The 21,693-nt window shown below is 43.4% G+C and overlaps 1 protein-coding gene across 2 annotated transcripts in view; it reads right to left on the bottom strand.

The window, feature by feature from the left end:
- The window catches only part of PHRF1 (PHD and ring finger domains 1), a 31,179-nt gene extending 20,919 nt beyond the window's left edge, over positions 1-10,260 (bottom strand). For both annotated transcript variants that reach the window (XM_063117074.1, XM_063117075.1), the window contains exons 1-5: positions 10,141-10,260; positions 4,328-4,442; positions 2,602-2,715; positions 1,626-1,852; positions 374-457 (exon numbers count right to left, since the gene is read on the bottom strand). In XM_063117074.1, the coding sequence (XP_062973144.1) occupies positions 374-457; positions 1,626-1,852; positions 2,602-2,715; positions 4,328-4,418 (516 nt within the window). In that variant the 5' untranslated portion in view covers positions 4,419-4,442; positions 10,141-10,260. The remainder of the gene's footprint in view (positions 1-373; positions 458-1,625; positions 1,853-2,601; positions 2,716-4,327; positions 4,443-10,140) is intronic.
- Positions 10,261-21,693: the final 11,433 nt, after the last annotated feature.

Below are 21,693 nucleotides of genomic sequence, written 5' to 3'. Positions count from 1 at the left end.
CTCTATGACTGCACTCTTTCTGCTTAATAGCACAGATATGAAGTGAACCGAACTACAGTTAATCCCTTGCATGCACACATAAAATCAGGCTTCCTAAATTAGAGCCATAGCCTACCAAAACTAAAACTTTATTTCAGAAAACCAGAGAGCTAGAAAAATGACACATTGCAGAAACTCATCCATTCATACAGAGAGGCACTTCCTATCAACAGTGCCATTTAACAAAGGTTTCAAAGCTAAGCAGCCAAGAGTCAAATACGGGGGAGGGTGGGGAATGGCATGAATTATGAGTTGCAGTTTGAAAGGCGAATGCATAAGCTGTATGGAACATGAATTCTTATTTTCGCCATTCTTGGGTCAACAGTAAACCTACTTTCTTCAAGATTTCTCCACCGAAGCGTGCTCGAACACAGATGGATTTAAAAATAATCCGATCCACTGGACAAGAGTTGGCATTCTGCAAAAAGGAAGGCGGGGGAGTTAGTATCTATCCTTTTAATAGTTCCAAATGATCTCTTTTTATGAAGGGAATTAAAAAGTTCCCAGTTTTTATGCCACCCAGATAAGCACATGGAAATTGACAAGGCTATGACCTGGTTCGCATGATGAGACAATGCATTTATTAATTTTGGGTTGTTCAGGAGCAAACAGGAGTGTGCTGGCTCCCAAACACTCACCTATTTCCAGTGTGCTAAACAACCCAGGGATGCTCTGTTCTTGGGTTGTTCTCCATGACAAGTGAACTGGAACTCTGGGTTGTTGAAGGGAAAACAACCGAGAGTTATAATTCATGGTTTGTTCTTGGTTTATAACTCTGGGTTGCTTCTCCCCTAACAACTCTGTGGGTTCGAATAACCCAAGGATGCAGCCTTCCTGGGCTATTTAGCACACTGGAAGCAGACAAGAAGTTGACAGCCAAAATGCTCCCTTGCTCCCAAACAACACAGGTTGTTTCATCACGCAAAACAGGTCTATATGCAGGAGGTAAGAGTTAAAGCAACTAATATACTAGTATTTTAGGGGGAGGATCTATTAAGATAGTAGCCTGGACTATTACTGCCAAAACAAAATGCAGGCTTTTGCAATTGGTTGCAAATAGTTTAGTAACTGAAATGTTCTGTAGTATATTTTATTGGTCTGCTTCTTAATGGCTTAACAGTGTACACGTACATTAAAAACTTGAACTAGTATAATGAATTTCTACTAAATTCACTAAGGATTTTGTGCAATTCCATAGCTAAGATAAATTTTCAAACTTGCACTGAAATAACTTTAGAAGCATCAAATGTCAAAATTTGCTTCATTGCTACAACACCTGGCTTCACAGGTCCCAGCTCCAAATACAGGCTATAACCAACAACAGCTTGGGGAAGAAGTAAGGACTTACTATAACAACTGGGAAATAGTAAACTCTTGATTTCCCCTGCCACAAGCCTTCCAAGGGGGGCAGGGGTCTGCAGGATCTGAAATTATTCATCCTACTCCTACCCAGTGTCCACAAGGAAGGTTGACTCAGAGATACATGTGCTGGAGAGCCAAGACAACCAGGCTACAAGACTGAACTAGCAGGATGCTCATAAAATAGCACCACATGGCATTGTTTTACACAAGAAAAGAGTGCTTACTTTAGACCACTCGACTATACAATCCAAGCAGAAGTAATGGACACAGTTTTCAGGCGTTCCAACCGCCTGATCCCTGAATGTGTTGAGGCATATTGGGCAGTTTTCAGCATCTTCATCAGAAGAAGACTCAACTCTTCCATTAAGTTGTTGCTTTGATTTAACGGAATATGTTGGTTGCTCAGCAGCCATTTCATCTTCCTCCTCCTCCTCCTCTTCTTCCTCAGAATCTTAATGACCAATGAAAAACAGCCTAGTACATCTTTCCATATAATGAATTTTTGAATAGAATATTAGAAGAGAAGCAATTCTGAAGAGAAGCAACAGTTGAATAGTTTTCTGGTGCAGCAGGAACTCACTTTCAATGCTCTAGCCTTATATTCATAGTGCTACATAATGCTACAATATTCACAACAGACACTCTGGAGTAGTTTCATCTACTTCTATGGTTCTCTACTAGCATGTGAACTGCAGCTACATTAAAGTCTTTGTTAACTACATTAAAATCTTTGCTAACATCTGAAGGATATACTGCACACCTTGCTCGAGACAGAAACTGCGCAAATAAAGTCAGAGTGTTCCAAAGAATTGCACAGTAAGGACCCGTGTGTTGTAGCAGTTAAGAGTGCTGAGTCTTCAAGACAAGGATTAAAGTCTTTGCTCAGCCACAACGCTTACTGGATGATCTTGGACCAATCATTATCTCTCAGCTTAACCTATTTCACAGGATTTTATGTAATGAGAAGGACCACATATACTGCCTTGAGTTCTTTAGAATAATGGTGGGATAAAAATGTAACAGTATAACTGCAACGTGCATCTCTCTCTGTTCTAGTACTATAAAAGTTTTATGCAAAGGATATTAGTTAGCAGCGGTTCTCTATCTCGTGTCTGCCCCACAGCTTAACAGGCTGCTCACTCTTATTGACAAGATGAAGTCAACTTTACTCCATAAAGTACTAATGAACACTATAATCACCTTCTAGATCTTCATCTTCACCTTCTTCATCCTCTTCGCCTCCATCTTCATCAGTATCACCTTCTTCCTCGCTGCCTGTGTCATCTGAGTCCCCACTATTTCCATCACTGCTTTCTTTTGAACAACAGGAGCAAAAAGGGACAGGGAAGGGAAGACCATGAGTGCATATCACCAACCAGCGTAAGGGGCAAAGAAAAAGGGAGCCAACTTCTTACTATGCACAAACATTTGGCTTCTGTGAGATCTCCCTCCCTTGGCAGTGCATACTACCATCAGAGTTCATCTCCAGCCAACATAAAATAACAACATCTATATCAGTAACTTATGAGGAAAATTATGGTGGTTGTAACTGCTTTCCCTTATAGGAGTTGGTATTAGAGGTGATCTAAGATCAATGGTCTTTGAGTTTTATTTACATATTTCACACACACAGAGCTGTGTATATCTGTGCACCTGCGATGGGACTGCTCACACAGAGAATATAAATTATTATCTTGGGAATCTGCTTATATTTTCCTCTGCCCAAATGGAAAGTAACACGTTTCTAGTTCTTATGGCTGCAAAGATAATCTGGAAAATGTGTGAGCAGTGACTGGCAAAATCCCAACAGCCAAAGAGAATGGGGTGTGCAGGGCTTCACATAAAGAGACTGAAATTTCATTACTATAAATTGCTTCATATCCCTCCTCCATGAAAAGCAGAAACAAAAATAAAACTAGTTGAAACAAGGAAAAACTTGGGGTGTTATTCTTATCGCGGTATTTGCTTTCTATAGCTTCAGAAAAAAGGAAGTTGTGAAATTAAGCATTATTCCCTTTCCATCCAGTAGCACAACAGTCATTAGCAAAACAACTGCTAATGACTGTGATAGTATTTGCCTACATATATACTCCAGATACGAGAATTACCCACTACCAATGTTAGCTATAAAAAAATAGTCACATATATGTAGTTTCAGATAGCTTAAAGGAGAAAACATTGGTATGACTTAAAGTAAGGTTAAGGAAGCTTTTTCCTGTTGAAGGCCAGGGGAAGAAGTAAGGACTTACTATAACAACTGGGAAATAGTAAACTCTTGATTTCCCCTGCCACAAGCCTTCCAAGGGGGGCAGGGGTCTGCAGGATCTGAAATTATTCATCCTACTCCTACCCAGTGTCCACAAGGAAGGTTGACTTGAGGGTGGGGGTGGGAACACTTGCCACAATGGGGAGACACCACCTCTTCCTCTTCTATTTCTGGCATGAGGCCACAAGGGAAAGAACAGATTGCTCTTGCTAGAGGTCTGAACGGATCACCTGTAGAGAGCTTTTGTAATTAGGCAGGTTGTCCACTCCTGATATAAAGGAAGATCACTGAGATCCTTTCTGGAGGGATGCTTAGGGTCGGATCCAACACTGTCATTCTGCTAATGGAAGCAGTGCCACCGGCAGAACCGGGGGGAGGGAATTCACCCTCCCACCGCCACTACCAGTGTGCCCTCAAAATCTGCTCTTGTCATGCTAATGGACATTGGATTTAACCTTTATTTTTGTGGGTGTAAAAGTGCCAACCTCACAAATCCATTCATTAAACTAAGAATTAAAATTATGCTTACCCCCTAGAGTTGTACAGCTATGCAGCCATTGAGATATTTCCAAGCATAAACCCCTAGAGAGATTTGTTGTTGCAAATAAGGTTAGGAAGCATTGGCAATTTTTAGAACAGGCCCCAACTAGTTTCACTTACCTGCATCACTGAAAAGCAGTGCATTTGTTCTTTTAACTTTGCCTACTGCAGCATTCTTGTTTATGAGTTCGTCCTGACTGTCATCATCCATTGCGGGGCATTTGGAATTGGCTCCCTGAAAGAAACAAGATATAAGCTGAAGACAAACATTTGCAAAGAACTCAACATCTAAATACATTATTGTTTACCGTACGGATGCAACCTGGACAAGTATATCAAGACTTTTGCCAAATACAAAAGAACTATGAAAATAGAAATACGAAAATATGCTCTTAGATCTAGCTGTGTCACTAGAAGCCAGTGGTATGGAGCTTCACTTGGTTTGCCAGCTACAAACATTTCTAGAAAGGGATTACTATGGCCATAGCGATCCATGTTTTGATAACATGAGTCCACAAATTACATTTGAGCTTTGTAGTCTTTGATTTGCATTTTTATTAGTCAGAAAGAATAAAAGTGCCTGAGAACAAATGCAGAATGTGTTTGCCTCTCTACCCAACAACTGGGAGCCTGCCCAGAACAGCATTAAGGAGAAGGGTTAAAAATGTAGATGGAACTGATTTCCTGGTCTCTTTCTGAAAATTAGATATGGCCCCATTTTCCTGGTAGGCCTCAGCATAAGAAGCAACTGTTTTCAAACCAGGGTTAAAAAGGAAACAGTCTTTCCCTCTCTCCCAAAGAAATCCATGTCAGATTTTTCTTACTTCTCAGCAGCAGTTCCCCTTCACAACCTCACGTTGTGTTCTATTTCTTATATTTAATCAACCTCCAGAGGACAAAACAAAGGGAGAGTTTTTTTCTGATGTGGAAAAGGAGAGTGTGTGTGTGTTTGAGAGAGCAAAGGTAGTTGCAAGCAGGGCTGGGGAATAGAGAAATGCTACAAAGATGCAGATGCAAACAGCAGTAAAAAAAGGAGATCTGAAACTGCCCACTGCCTTGTCCCATCCACTCTGTCAATCAATTTACAAAGCAAATCTTCTTGTTCTTTAATAAAGCTGGAATGAAGTGGCAGGAATTTGCTGATTGGGAGATTCTGGAAAGGAATATAACCTCAGGATTAGAGGTGAACCCTTTTTTGTGTTCTGAATGTACAGTCTGTGGCAGGTTAGGTTACTTCCTTGTTTCTTTTGAAATTTTCTCTTAAAGAGAAGCAAGTGGCACTGAAGACAACATTACAGCCCAACCTTAAACATACTGCATGGAGTGTCACAGATCAATAAGATTTACTTTACTATAATCACCATGTAGACTTGAAACAATGTAGTGCTTTAAGGTTTGATTCCAATATCTTCAGATCTGTTGTAGCAAGAAATTATGTGTCTTAAAAGATGTTACATTCAGAAAATCAAGAATTTAATTGCCAATAACGTAATGGAAAAGCTACTCAAGCAGATAAAGATTGGCAGCCCTTCCAAAAAGGATCACCATATCCATGAACATCTAAAGTTTGCTTAACATATCCATTTTAAAGCCAAACAGGATTAAAGTGTGACACAATACATATAATATAAAACACAGTATTAAATTAGAATGCTAACATCAGACAACACATGGTTCCCTTGCCCCACTGCAGGGAGGGGAGAACAGATAGAAATATTTGGGAGTTGGACTGTCTGATTGCACTTAAAGGAAATATCTGTAGGAAACAGTATTTAATAATTCAGTTTGGTGTTGCAGCAAGTTTGTACTTTAAACAAACAAACAAAAAACTTACAAGTGGAAATTGCACTACATTGGGGGAATTCTCTAGTCTGCGTTCCAATATTTTGTTGTAAAGACCAAGTTCACTGGACCTCATGTGCTCAGTGAACGGTCTGGCTCAAAATAAGGCAGTTTTATAGTCTCTGGTTGCTGAAGAGCAATATAGTCCTCTGACACACACACCAAACTGAAATTTATGATAACTTCTCATCTTTGTGGTATGGATCATTGAAACTTGGTCTATAAAACCACAATTTGGAAGGTGTCAGGTATTGGCTCTGGAGATAAAATAAAACCTTTCTGGTATAAGCCTTAGTGCCTTTATTGCTAAATATCCAACTGATAAAGCTATATAAGCAACATTAATGAGTTAGGGAAAAGGTACATGTTTCCTTAAAACGCTGCATTTTATTCCCATATTAAATTCTCGTCTATATTATATAGGTACCATTCTAATGAGCATAATAAACTACACTTAATGGAACTGAACATTTTCATTCACATATGAACAAGAGCAGGCAAGCCATATTTCTCACAGAGGTTTGGAGAACAAGTCAGGCAATAAAATTATTTTCCAACTTAATGGTCAATGGCTGGAGAAGAGATTATCTTAGATTTCAAAAGGATTCTTTTAAGATCCATGAGACTAAGCCTGGACCTCTAAGGCTGCAGTCCCACAGACACTCAATGGGCTTACATCACAGGAAACATTTATAGGACTGCATTTGTAGTCCTGTGTTACACCCTAGTTTAGGAAAAACCAAAGTGCAGGGCTTCCGAAGCACATTAAAATGTTACGTTAACACTTAGAACATGGCAGGCAACCTGTACACTCCAGATGCTTTGGACTGCAACTGCCATTGTCCCCAGCCAGCACACCCAGTGGTCAATTATAGAAGTTTAAGTCCAAACATTTAGAAGGCATTGGGTTCCCTAGTGTAAGGCACAAATAAATGTAACATATTTTCCAATAGTTGCAGCTTCTGGATTAATGCAGCTTTTCAAGATGTAGGAAGTGCGGACAACTGCCACTTTCCCAATTTCTGGAAGAGCATTACAGGAACATTCAGCTGAGCAACCTTTTTGCCTATGTGGAAGGTAGTTAATTAAAATGTTTGCCATTATGCACTACACTGTCCTATATATAATGCTTCCAGAAAAAGAATCTATTGAGAACTTTGTTAGATGTATATATATTATTGAAAACTATGCACTAATCAGGGATTGCTTACTATATAGAGACTTTCAAGCTTTGCTTTACATAAAATTAGCTGAAGTCACTTAGTGGACTATCCAGTTATCTATGAGTACTAGGATTTTGCTTCTGCGTTTTAGATTATGCAACAGGGGATTGTTGTACTCCTGCATTTTATTTGAATGTTTGTAACATACCTGCTGATTAAACAGTAAGTTTAACATCTTCCTTTGATATGATATTCCCTTCCTGCCCTCATTGCTGAAATTGTTACAGGCTTCAGACATCACAAACTAAGTTCAAGACAGCTACATGGAAATTGTTTGGTATAGTATGGAAACATTTCATTCTTAATAGACACTACGCTAGAACTATGCTCAGTATTTAAAAAGAGCAAATGTTTTCTTTTAGGCAAAACAAGCTAACTTTAAATTGGTGCTAATTTCAAGTATATGAAGTCTACACTACTGGTGAGCAATAAAGCATAGCTTCCTTTGAGTGCCACTCCCAGGTGGCCTCTCACTGATATGAAAGCAGATCTGCTAAGTGACTGATCTGAGACTAATATTCCTACAATAAAAGAACAGTATGCAGGACTTCGGAAGTAATGCTACTGCTCTTCTCAAGGTAAGATAGGCCCCATTTGGACATGATGCTCAGTTCTGGCTACGACAGTTCAAGAAGATGCCAAGCTGGAGTGTTTGTGTGGGTAGGGTAAGGGGTGTATGTATGTGTGTGTGTGAATTTTGAAAGTAAGTCACAGGAATAACAGGCAAACCAACCAATTATGTTTGAAATGAGGCAGGGGAGAGGAGAGATTTGAACTAAGCGACAAGACATAAAATATCAGAAAGAGTAGAACAGAACAATAACATATTAAAATAATGTCCCCCAGAAGGTTATATAATTGACTTGGGAGTTTATCAGTAAGAATATGGACTAGACAGCCTACAGATAACTCCCTGCTTCCTACAACAATGGATATTTAAAGTTCAAGCCTATAGGTCTACTTAGAAGTAAGCTCAATGGGTACTTCCAAGAAAGTTCATATAGTATCACAGCCTTAAGGCATAAGCTGTTTTTATAAGGATACTGTGTTTTTATGTTTTTAAACTTTGTATATTTGTTTTAATGTTTACTGTTTTAAACTTCTGTAAACTGCCCAGACAGCTTTGGCTATGAATATAAATTCAATAAATAAATAAATAAAGGATTAATTTCTTGAATTTAATGAAGTGAGCAGTGTCCACAAAAGCTTAGGCAAAAATACATTTGTTAGTTTTTAAGGTGCTACAAGACTTTTTTTTTGGAGGGGCGTGCAACTGCCAAACAGAAAACACAAACTCCTCACAGAATCCAGTGCTAAGCATGCATGTGTTGATTGGAATAGGATAGGACTGAGCAAAAAGTATATCTTTTTGGACTACCAACTCTCAGCATTCCTGACTATTGGCCATGCTGGCAGGTGCTTCTGAAAACTGAAATCCAAAACATCTGGAGATCTACCTTATGCCTACCCCTGAATTGCAGTACCAACTCTCTTCCCCAAAGTGATCCTTTTTGGCAAGGACTTCAAAGCCATGCTGCAAGCCTATCTATACTGCATTAATTCCTCTTGCTGATATTGATCGCCCTACCTCACGGCAAGTATCTGCTTTGCTGTTAAGCCATGGGGGAGTTTTGAACAGCCTTTTGACTGAAGTAGACTCAATGACAATGGCCCCGTTCAGAAGACACCTTAAACCATGGCGAATAAGGCTTTTTGCTTCAGTCACCATGGTTAAAGCCATGGTTTAAGGTGTCTTCCAAACAGGGCCATAAGTAATTTCCTAGTACAGGGCACTTTACCTTAGCCCAGGTCAGAGCAGACAGAATTGGGACATGTTTGGGGAAGTGGACAGCTTGACAAAGTAGCAGGACACTAGCTTGCTTCTTTTGCTGCTGCCAGGATACAGCTCTTGGCTCTCACATGACAATTATAATACAAGATACAGATTTCTTTCTGTTCACAACAGAGCACCAGCAAGTCATATGCTGGAATCTGGTGAAGCTTGGTTACTTTTAATGTCCTATACAGTCATGGATATCTGAAAGACCAACTACTCCCTCAAGATGAAACTACCTGCTTGAGGTCATCTGCTGAGGCCCTCCAGAGCCTTTTCTATTGCGGAACCCCATTTATGGAATGCAGTCCCTAAGGAGACTTGCCTCATTCTGGTATCTTTTCAGTGTCAGGCAAAGACATTTTTACCTAGAATTTTTTTAAAAAATGTGCAACTAGCTTTACTTCTACTGTTGCTATGTTTTTCTTTTCCTGCTCTGCTGTTTTATTGGGTTATGTTTTCTAAACAAACAACAACAGTAAATACCGTACAACTGACTAATGAGCAAGCAGTGGCATCAAGCCTTTCCACGTTATCATTTTCATCCCCGGAGTGTCATGCAGGTCCACACCAATAAAGAAAAATTCATGCCGAAAACAGCCCTTTGCGGAGGACGTGCAACACGAGAACGCACCCAAGGAGAAATCATGGCGTACACCGGCCGTTCGTTTTGATTTCTTCTACGACACGCACACATACACACGAACGGGAAATCGGCTACCAAAACACCCGTTATAACAAAACAAGGGAAGATCTAGAAAGGTGCCCGACAAGCAATCGAGCGCAAAACCTCGCATACGCACACACACAGCTGTCAGGGGCGTTTCATGCTTTGCTACGGGAAATCCAGGTCAGAGGTGCAACCGGGAGCCTCGACGCCCATCACCAGGGCATCGGTTCTAGGCGGCGCCCGACTCCAAAGGGCGCCATCGTCACCGCAGCCTCCTTCCATCAAGTGCCTGCCAGGTCCTCCCCCCCGCCCCGGTTTGTGGGTCGCATCGAGAGGCTTCTCAGCCCCCGCGACCGCCGCTCACCTGCCAGGAGGAGACCCGCGAAACTACGAAGAAAAGCCGGCGAAGAACGCGCTAACGGCTGCTTTCTGTGAACCAGGCGCCCGGAAAGCCCGAAGGAAAGCCGGACACCACCGGGCCACGGAGAAGGCCAGGAACGCCTCCAGGGCCGCCCCGGAAGAGAACGGGCACCTCTTCCGGCGAACTTGCCGGGCGGGGGATGAGGGGAAAGACGTGTTGGACTGTTCCATTTGGGCGTAAACGGAAGGGGGAGGCGTAGAGAACTCCAAACGAACCCCTGTGTGGGGCATGAGACAGGGAGGATTTCGCTCGCGGCAACTCCTGCTTCGGCCAGACACGTTCCCAAGGAAAGGCGTGTATTAACATTGAATGGATTAGCCCGGGCCGAAACTCCCAGTCCACCTCCCTCTAGAATACATGGCTCTGGACTCCGATCCTAAGTATAGTGCCATCAAAACAGAAAGTCAGTGTGCCTTTAGCAGCCTCGCACAACCTGGTGCCCCTTCAGCGCGCGGGGAGGGGGAGACTACTGCTCCCATCAGCCCCAGGCTCCCCCAGCCACCGTGGTTGGGGATAATGGGAGCTGTAGTCCGTCCGACTCGAAGAGACACCAGGTTGAGGGAGGCTGGCGTACACTTTGCTATGGGCCTTTCTCCACTAAATGTTTAGCTATTGAAAAGAGTAAGACCCAGACACTATGCTTAGTCTGAAAAGAGATGTGGTTCCGGAAAGACACTTTGCACACGCTCAGGGGCGCTCTTATTTCTGGTGTGATCAGATTCAAAGGCGAACAGAGCTCCTGCAGCTTGGACAACCTGATCCTGTGTGTGTTCATTCAGAAACTGAATTAAAATAGAACTTACTCCCTGATAATTGTACGCAGGAATTCAGAGACGGGATTTTGTTTTGTCAAGTACAATTTGTCATGTAGGGATGCGAAAAGGTGAACCTGCCGAAATTCCCTCTTAAAGCTAAGGTACCAAGCTGCCTTCCTTACATATCAGTGTATTTACAAAGGAGAAATAGACATGCAATTCAACTCTTAAGTTAAAGGTTTTGACTAAAGGTGGAGAGAGGACCGAATTTTCAACTCTACTGCATAGAATCAGAAAATACAAAACCGAGCGCTGTTTTTTTAAAAAAATTCTCATCATTTTACGCCTGTGTCGAGATTTTAAACGTGACACCATTTTAATCGGGAGCATAAGGAGCACTAAATCATGGGAGAAAATCCAAGCTCCTTCAAAACACTCTCTCGCTCTCTTCTGCTTCACTGCAGGGCACTCATGTGGAGCCTGTTTAGAAACATAATTAATGGGTTCCTTAGAGCTGAGTTTAGACTTTACATTTGTTGAAAGTGAAAATAATATACGCACCCCGCTTAATTAAGACTGCAATCTTTTACACACTTACTAGCGAATAAATTCTCTGAACAAAATGGAACATTTCTGAATAACCATGTACGTACAGGATTGTGTTCCCCAATATAAAGCCAAAGGGTGCTTGCACCAGAACCTTTAACTTGATCGTGCAGTTCCTTCTTGCTGGACCAATTTCTGTACTTCTTCCTCAAGCGGCAATACACTCGTTCTACCGCCAGAGGTCTCTGCAGTACCCACGCACGACACCACACCCTGCAGTCTAATGAGAGCGAGCCGTGCGTGTTAAACCCCGCGGAACGGATAGACGGTACTGCACGCCAGTGTTATTCTCTTGCTAAAGAGTTCGGGATTATAAGGATTATACAACTACCGCAAGCGGGGAGCCTCGTGTTATTAAGGCCCCAAGTCACTCAGTGAGCCAAAACAAAATGCTTTCATAGACGCAAAGGGCAAGAACCAAACTGAAAAAGGTTAATTGCTTATTTTCTTTGCATTGTGTTATTCTAACAGAGAATGTGTACTAACCTAGAGATGCAAGGAGTAAATGAATTTGTTGGCCGTGCACTCCTACACATATCTACTCAGAAGTAAGCCCCATTGAGTTCAATGGAACTTACTCCCCGGTAAGTGTATATAAGAGTGCAGCCTTAATCTCTTTTTATCCCATTGCCAGCTGACCTAGTGTGGGTATTGCCACATCTTGTGGTGACAAATTCCATACATTGACTGTGTTGCATGAAGAAGTCTTTCTTTTATCAGACAGAATCTCCTCTCAATCGGTTTCATTGGGTAGCTCTATTATTATTATTATTATTATTATTATTATTTATATAGCACCATCAATGTACATGGTGCTGTACAGAGTAAAACAGTAAATAGCAAGACCCTAGTATTATGAGGGGGAAGTTTCAGCCTATCTACTTTATTATTTATTTAGGGTACAATTCTATCGATATTTAGACAGGGTTTTTCTACCTAAACATACATAGGATTGTGCCCTTAATTAATTTATATCCTGCCTTTCTGGGGGGGGGGGGGGGAGGCACTCAAGGCCATGCATAACTTTACAACCCTTTTTGTGTTTTAATGGATCTGCTTTTCTATTATGTCAATAATCAAGATCTTGTTTTTAAAGCACATTTTATTATAGCTAGCTGCCTTGAGTAATTTTGGTGGAAAGGCAGGATATAAATAAATTATTTAATTAAATATCATGTATGTGTCCCCTATTAGTCATTTTACAGCTGAATCTTATTCATGATTACTCAGAAGTTAGTCCTGCTGAGTTCAATGAGGCTTACTTCCAGGTATGTACAGTATGTACAAGATCGTTGCAGCCTCAGTTCTAAACTTCTCTCTATTGTGGTTGTTTACTCTTACCTGCTTGTCTCATGTTCTTTAAACACACTGACCTATAAGAGGCCTCGTCCTCTTAATCCATGGCTACTAAAGTACTCAGAGCCCTTAGAGAGGGATATTAGAAGCTTTTCAGAAGTCCAAATTTACAGTGGGCTGGTTCGCATGGGGGGGAAAACAAGCCAAGGTAGCAATGTTGGGTATGGGGCATTGTGAAGAATACAAAATGGGTGTCAAGTTGCCAACATAGTTGGTGCTGCTGCATCTTAAAGGGGCAGAGCAAAAACACACACCAAAACCTACAACCCCTGCCAATGATGAGCTCTACCTGTGGGAAACTGTTGGAGATTTTCTTTTCCCCCTTGAGAAATTCAGTGAAGTGATCCAATCTGTCAGGTATGCTTTAGGGTAGATTCCTGCACTGGGCGGGCGGGTTGGACTGAACTCAATGGCCTTATAGGCCCCTTCCAACTCTACTATTCTATGATTCGCCCTCCCCCAATTTCTCTGCCCACAAACAGAGTGGAGAATTTTGAGGGCCCATTTGTGCTTACCTCTACTTCTTTGAACACACGCTCAGCCCAGGAATTTGTTTTAGTACCAGAATCTGGTTTGCAGGCCTTTCATGCACCACTCCATTCCTGGCTTTCATTTCCTCTTAGCTTTCCTCGTTTCAATAGCCTAATTTCGGGCTGGAGGCAGGGTGAAGGTGGGGAGGAGGCAGAGCGAGCTGCCTTTTTGCTACTGCTATTGTCAAAGAATAGGGAATCAGAACCCCTTGCAGACCAGTCACAAAGGACCAGAGATCTAATGATAGATCCTGATCTACCTTCTACCCACCCCTTGTATTGGGCCGGCTACAATTCTGTCCTACAATTAAAGCCATGATCTTCAGATCCCTTGTAGTGTGGGCCCTTTGAAGAATCACATGTTCTCTGGTGTCCTGTTAGTAATGCAGTCCTATACATGCTGTTGGATTGCAATTCTCTTTATCCCTCACCATTGGCTATACTGGCTGGGTTTGATGGGAGTTGCAATCCATCTACAGCTGCTGAGTCACATGTTCCCCACCCTAGAAGACAGTATGCACCACTGAATTCAATGGGACTTACTTCTGAGAAAACATGCATAGGACCAGTCTTCACATCGATTACATGAGTTGCGTCATCTAGAAGTTATTTGTAAGAAAAGCTCGTTTTTTAAAGCAAAGATTAAAAACAGGCACAAGGGCAATCTGGAAAACATACAGAGCAATCTTTCTCCTTGAGACATCCACATACTCATAAATCATGTATAGTTCTCACCAGCCTCTGGATGGTTCCTTGTCATAAAACTTAGAAAAAGGGAGCGTGTTTCCCTGATGATACCAAACACAGCTAGGCATGAAGTACACCAGTGTCAGCTGTCCCTTTCTGGCATCTCTGAGAATGAATCGAAGCAAAAGGAGGAAAAAGGAAACTGCCTTCCCAACTATAATTCATGAGAGGTTGAATGTTTAAGAGAAAAACAAGGCCCCCACTATGAATGAAAGGCTGCTGAGATGCAATTTTATGCACTCCCATTTTGAAACAAAGCAGGATTTGTTGCCCTTTGAGGTTGTTGTTCTTGGTAGAGAAGACAGTTCATTAGGGAATTGTAGGAAGAGGCCCATTGCTTAGAGAAAGCAGCCCAAAGATCAAAAGCCCTGAGTACCATTCCTTCGTCTGTTATAGAATTCCTATGTGGTCATTCTAAGACCCCCCCCCCATTTTCTTAAAACTGAGCCTGTGCCTGTAATAACACCTTGAAATGCATAACTATAGCATATGAAGTGTTTCCTGGCGTGGAGGAAAGAAAGCTCCATCTGTGTAATGTCAGCCTGTTAGACTGGTGTTGAAAACAAAGGAGCAGGTCAGTTGAAAAAAGTTGTAAGTGATAAAGATAGGATCTGAACACAACGTTCTTGAGGCTTACTTCTGAAGAGATATGGATAGCATTGCATTGTAAATGGACTAAATTCTACTAATTTCACGAATAAAAGATATAGAAAGTAGCAGGCTTTAAGAGCCACATGTCTACAAAGCATATAGTTGTGATGAAGTGGAAAAATAAGAATAGATTAATGGCATTGATAGATCAGAGGTGACTGACCTAGCTATAAATATATTACTAAATATATCTAGCAAGATGCCCATGTTTATTTTCAGTAATTGCCCTCTAGGAAAGGAAAGGAAAGGAAAGGAAAGGAACCTCTCGTGCAAAGCACTTGAGTCATTGCTGACTCCTAGAGGGACGCCTGCTTTCACTGACGTTTTCTTAGCAGACTTTGTAGCGGGGTGGTTTGCCATTGCCTTCCCCAGTCGTGGTTACCTTTCCCCCAGCTAGCTGGGTACTCATTTTACCGACCTCGGAAGGATGGAAGGCTGAGTCGACCTGAGCCGGCTGCCTGAGAACCAGCTTCCGCTGGGATCGAACTCAGGCCATGGGGAGAGTTCCGACTGCAGTAACTGCCACTTACCACTCTGCGCCACACGAGGCTCCAATTGCCCTCTAGACCAAAACATTTTCTATTTTATGACTTAAAGGCAATGATCAAAATCAGGGTACAAGCTGCATTCTGCATTGTGCAGAATGCGACGGCCAGATTGATTGCATTGGCTGCCTATACGTTTCCGAGCCCAATTCAAGGTGCTAGTTTTAACCTATAAAGCCCTACATGGCTTGGGACTGCAATACCTGATGGAACGCCTCTCCCGGCATGAACCTACCCGTACACAGCGCCCAACATCTAAGGTCCTCCCCAGAGTGCCTACTCCAAGGAAAGCTCGGAGGATGGCAACAAGGAAGAGGGCCTTTTCAGTGGTGGCCCCCCGACTGTGGAATGATCTCCCTGATGAGGCTCGCCTGGTACCAACACTTATCTTTCAGGCGCCAGGTCAAGACTTTTCTCTTCTCCCAGGCATTTAACAGCATTTAATAACGCTAAGTTTGTTTTTTAACGGACCCCAGAACTGTTGTTTTATAAATGGATACTGTCGTTTTTATACTGTTGTTTTTATGTTTCTGATGGTTTTTAAATTTTGTATACTTTTTAATGTTTACTGTTTTAACTTTTGTGAACTGCCCAGGGAGTTTCAGCTGTGGGGCGGTATATAAATGTAATAAATAAATAAATACTGTTCATGAACATCTTGCAAAATTAATTTAGGGTGCAAACCTATGCTGACTAGGGAATGCTGGGGGTTGCGGGACATTTTTCTGTCTAAACGTGCCAAGGATTGCTCCCTAAGGTATTGTTTTCTTAGGTAAGGCTACGATCCTATATCCAGCTACCTGGGAGTAAATCCCATTCAACTCAATGGTTCTTACTTCTGAGTAGATATTGTACTGTAAAACAATTAAATATAATCTATCAATGATTGTATTTCCATCTTGTACTGAGATTTGTGGAAATTTATTTACTGGACACTACAGCAATTTATGTCTTGTAATCCTCGACTGTAAAATATACTTTGGCTTTGACTAAAAATCACTCTATTGTCTTCAGTCAGAGGATTTGAATCTACTCCAAAGTCCGATGTGCTCCCCAGTGTATGTCACGCACAGCTAAACACTGGGATAATTAGAACTACAGACACATTTCCCACGTAAACTCAATCATGGAGCATTCATTTTTATTTCTGGGCTGTAAAGTTTTTCTGTGAGTCACTTAAAGGCAAATAAAGGCTTTCACCAGTTGAGATTGTAATAGTGATGTTGATAGATAGATAGATAGAGCTTTATTGTTTCAACCAGTGGTTACAACAAGCATAGTAAAAACAATGATAAAACAAATCATATGTTCTGCAAGGTCAGAAACGTTGCTCTATACATTTGGGCTGTATGAGCGAAATTGGCCAATGCCAATAGGACAGTCTTGCTATTGCATGTAAACAAAAAGTATATTCTTTCTGAATCGGACCAGTTGGACTTTTTCTCAAGAAAACAATCTAAATATTTAGAATGAATTTGGGAATAGATAGGGCAGTAGAACAAACAATGGGGCAGATCCTCCACTTTGTCACTACGGCAAGGGCACAGTCTCAAGGCATAAGGAATTTTATTAAAGTGCCCTTCTAGAACTGCCGTTTTAATTTGTTGCATCTTTAATCGTGCAAGGGCTGATCTAAGATGAGGATTAGGAAGGCTGTGTAATTGGGAGTAAGCGCTCAATGATTTCTATGAGCTACATATTAGATTTCAATATTATGTGATAAGGCTTCCATACACACAACAGGAGTTTCCCTTCCTCTCCAACCTCCTGTAGCGCACACCCCAAATCCGTTCTGGAGGGGCCCCTAAAAGTCCAGCACAGATTTAGAGGGGGGAGACTGGGGTTCTGCAGCCAGAGGGGGGAATTGATCCAGGGTGTCTGTTCCACTGCCACGGTACTGTTTGATACACACATATTGAGTTGACTTCACACTAATATGTACCGCCATATCCCTCTCTAGCTATTGGTTCAGCACAGGACAGTAGTGAGGCATTGTTACCATATCAGCTAATAGTCATAGGCCAGTGAGCGCAGACACAGATAAGGTTGCCAGCTGTCCAGGAAAGAAATTGTATGGCCTGCTTTTATACCTTCAACAAGAGCTTGATCTGAAGGGAAAAAAACAGCAATATTTTTTCACAGCATAAACATGATTACTTGCTAATATCTGCACATCACACTACATTTTAGCACAGCTACATTAGCCATGTGAAAAATGTTTACCATTGCCCTTGGACAAAACCTATTCCTCTTCTTTACTGATATGCAATGGAAGATCTTGTGTGTATGTATGCATTCACCACTATTAATGTATGGCAAGGGATCTAAATCTTTTGGGCTTAGTTACCGCAAAATCCCTGCAAGGACAATTAGCCTGAGTCTAATCTCATTTATAGTGGTTTTAAAACACTGTAATTCCATGCCTTCAGTGGTATTACTCGGCATGTATGCCAGTAACACTGGATTAACCAATAAGCTTGCCACACTCCTGCAAAGGGGGTTAGTCCATGTTGTGTAGTACAAGTAATAGCCTGTGTGTATTAAAAAAAATGCTGGTCAAATAACTAGTAGCCGTCTACAAGTAAATGCTACCCCTGAGTAGACTAGTAATATTTTCTGCCTATTTTAGATAGTAGTTTCCCTGTCAAGTTCCAAGACCCACTGATATTTACAAGTGAATAAGACACCATAAAAGAAAGGGAAAGCAGCAATTTGCTAGTGCTCTTATGGGACAGGAAGACTAGCAGATTCAAAATCTACAAAGCAAATTTAGATGGGACATCAGGAAATATGTCTTAACTGTAAGAATAGGTGGGCAGCATGGAAATTCCTGCCCAAAAGGTTTTAAAGTGGAAACGGGGTGAGCATCTGGGGTTGCCAACTTTTTTTTTTCTGGCAAGGCTCTTATGACACTAGTGTTTGCTAAGAAATAAATCCAAGCTTTTTGAAACACTTCCTCTTGGAAACAGGATAAATAAATGTGCATCATTTATCCTGATTGCAGAACTTCACTTTTTTTGGCAGCAAATCTAGATTTGTTTGGCAGTATGTATGACAATCACTCAAGCGTATGGCGTTAGTAAAGAGAGAGAGATGCGTTGGTAAAGAGAGAGAAGGATGTATGTTAAATGCAGCTGATTAACTGGCTCAGAAGGGGAAACACACAGCTTAAAAAGCAGTGAGCAAGTGCAGTATTAACTAAATAATCCAGGGAGAGAGAGACCAGAGCAAGCAGACAATGCACAGAGTTAGCACACCCTTCCTTTTGTGTACAGATGCTTGTCAGAGAGTAAAGTAGGGAATTGCCACATCTAGAAACTCCTCTATCCTTCACTTGCTTAGAGGGGTTTCCCACCACAGCTGCTACAGTGACAGGAGGAACAGCACCTGGGTGGAATTTCTCCTCCTACTCAAAAAGAGCAGCCCCCCACAAGGTCTATCCCTGGCAACCCTAATGGTCAAATCCTTCCCAATGGCAGAGATGTGGAGAGAGCGCTCCAAAATAACCCTTACATACGGGACTTGTCTTACCTCAGCAATCTTCCTTATTTAGCCTAACTCAGGAAGTAGAGCAAGGGAAAGAGACCCTAATATACTGGGATGCAATTGTCCTTATTTGTATGAATGGCTTGACCCCAATTTTCCTGCTGCCCCCTCTGTAACTCCTCCAGCCTGTGGGGCTCTTTCTGCAATAGTGATTACTGCTGTCCACCCATGATGGATCAGGGCAGGGGTAATAATACGACTCTCAGCCTAGCAAGCTGAGTGATTGACAGATGATGTCCAGGATTTAATTTGGGCTACTTGTCAAGAGGAACATAGGTCCCACCACATCACCCAAGCTGAGCAAACAGGCCCAGCTCTCTTAGGGGTGGGAAGGAAACAGGGAAGCAATGAATAGGGCTAGGGCATGGGAAAATGAGGTGGCACTAGTGGCAAAAGAGATGGCATAGGGAGAATTTGGAGTGGGTGGAAGGTGGGGAAGAGGCAGAGGAGTGAAATCAGGCAGAACACAGGGAGGAAAGGAGCTGGTGACAATTGACTGGGGAATAGTGAAGAGAAGAGGGCAGGAGGGGAAGGGCCAGCCCTTTCTAAACTGGCATTACCCCCAAAGACCCTACTGGAGTGTTGCCACCCCTTTCCATTCCTATGAAGTGAGGTAAGGGCCAGTAGTCTGTAGCCCTTCCACGCCATGTTTGTATATGTTGTACACAAATCCCTTATGCATGATTGGTCTTTTGGCCTGAAAGCTTCCTGCCAGGCGGCCTATCCCCTGGAATGCAGCAGCGACCGCCGCCATCATGATGTGCAGAGAGCCTCCTGTTATGTAACGCACTTGCCACACTGTTCATTTGAGGCTGAGCAAGGAGAGGAAGCACTTGCAGGCATTCGCCACACTTCTCCCAAGGGTTTTGCATGCCTGTACGGACAGCGGAAATGATGCCAACACACGAGATGTTAGTTGACCCCAATTCTGAAAATCTCATCATAAAATGGGAGATTGCTGGGGTGGGTGGGAGGAGAGATACACGGGTAAGAGATTTCACAAATTGCTTGGAAGGATTGCTATAGTGTATTGCCAGTTGTGATTTCTGCGCTTTATCCTCTGCCTATATGCATCAATTCACCCATGTTCGATACATTAGGATAGGTGGTGTGTGCAGTGTTATCACATGAAAGTATGTGTAAAAAACTGCACAGACGTGAACATGTGTGCTTTCTGCCTTGCTATCAAGTACAATTTCTGGAGTGTAACAGCAGTGGGGGCAAAATGATTATTCAAATGAACATTAACTTCCTATTAAACCAAATGCCCATGTTTTCAGACCCTGGGAATTCCTGCCAAAAATCACACTAAAACTCCTCCAAACACGAGACAGCAAAAATCCTGAGTTTTCACTTTGTGTGCCACTTTTCTTTGGTATTTTCAAGTGCACGTCTCCTGCAATGGTTCTACTATGCACTTTTTGAAATTATTATTTTAAAGAAAAGTAAGAATGTCTGAAGGCCTCATGCAACCTATGGATCAGAAGACGTCCAATGCATGGATATGAGGCACAGGTACCTCCGATGTGCACTATCGCAGGCAGCATGCAAGATTTGCAGCGTTTGCCGCACAGTCTTGAATGTACTGTTCCCGTGCTAAAGATAACCAGATCCCCTGGGCTTTTTGCACGCACACACGCACGCACGTGCACGCGCGCAGGCACAGATACCCACACAGAAGCAAATGAGGTAAAGGAGCAGGGCGGGATCCCTTGCGCTGCTGCTACCTTGCTGGGGCGGGGGAGCCTTGGGCAGGCCTCTGCCGCGCCGGGACTCAAAGAGCCTTTGAGGACAGCCAGCGCGCGCCAGCTGCAAACAGCAGCTGCATCGGCGGCCGTGCAGGGGACATCTAGCGGCGCGCGCGCGCCCTGCCGGCCCCGCGCGCCGCTTGGGACCCGTCCTGCTGTTGCTTCTGCGCTTGCTACGTGCACATTGACACTGTCCTCATGGCAAAGCCCAAGCTGGGCTGTACCACTGAGCACCCCCGGGGAGGGGAGAGGCCACACGAATCACAGGCGACGAACTTCACCCCGAGGCTCGCCCTGGCGTGAATGCTTTTCCCCAATAGCCGCGTCCCTGGAAAGGAGCCGGACTGGCGGCAACCATTGCGGGGAGGGGAGGGGGAGAGCGCCGCTGACGCTTGGGCAAGTACAGTTGGTTCCTCCCTAAAGTAAGGACGTGCAGAACCGAACGCGCCGCACCCCGCACTGTAACTCCCGAGGAAGGGAAAGGAGGGCGCTGCCCGTCCCTCCTCAAGGAGGGGATTCCCGTTGATTGGCGAGCGCGGCGGGGGGCGTGGCTCCCGGGCAGCCGGGCGCGGCTCCCATTGGAGGACGCCTAGTGGCGCGTCACAAGCCCCGATTTGCATGGTCGAGGCGGGGAGGGGGAATGCGAGAGAGAAGGCAGGTTGCACGGCGGCAGTGGCCGCGGCATGGGCTGGGCGGCGCGGCGCAGGGAGGACGCGGAGCGGCTGGAGGGGGCCCTGCCCGCGGAAAGTGCCCCGCGCGGGCTGCAAGCCCGGAAGCTGGCCGCCACGTCCCATGGAGGCAGAAGGTGGGAAGCGCCGCCCGAGCCAAACGCCGCCAAAGTTCAGGTAAGTCGGATCATCCCTGGAGAGGGAGGCGGCAGGGCGCGCCGGGACGTCGCCCGGGGTCCCGCTTTGCCTTGGCCGAGGGTGCCATGCCGGGGAAAGGCATCTTTGGAAAAAGGAAGAGCCGGGCGTGCGAGCGAGATTCCCGTCCGTGCCAAGGAAAGAACTTC

The sequence above is a fragment of the Elgaria multicarinata genome, chromosome 2 (assembly GCF_023053635.1).
Source record: "Elgaria multicarinata webbii isolate HBS135686 ecotype San Diego chromosome 2, rElgMul1.1.pri, whole genome shotgun sequence".
Lineage (NCBI taxonomy): Eukaryota > Metazoa > Chordata > Lepidosauria > Squamata > Anguidae > Elgaria > Elgaria multicarinata.
Note: the sequence above shows the minus strand (reverse complement) of the source record. Positions and strands in the feature narration are given on the sequence as shown.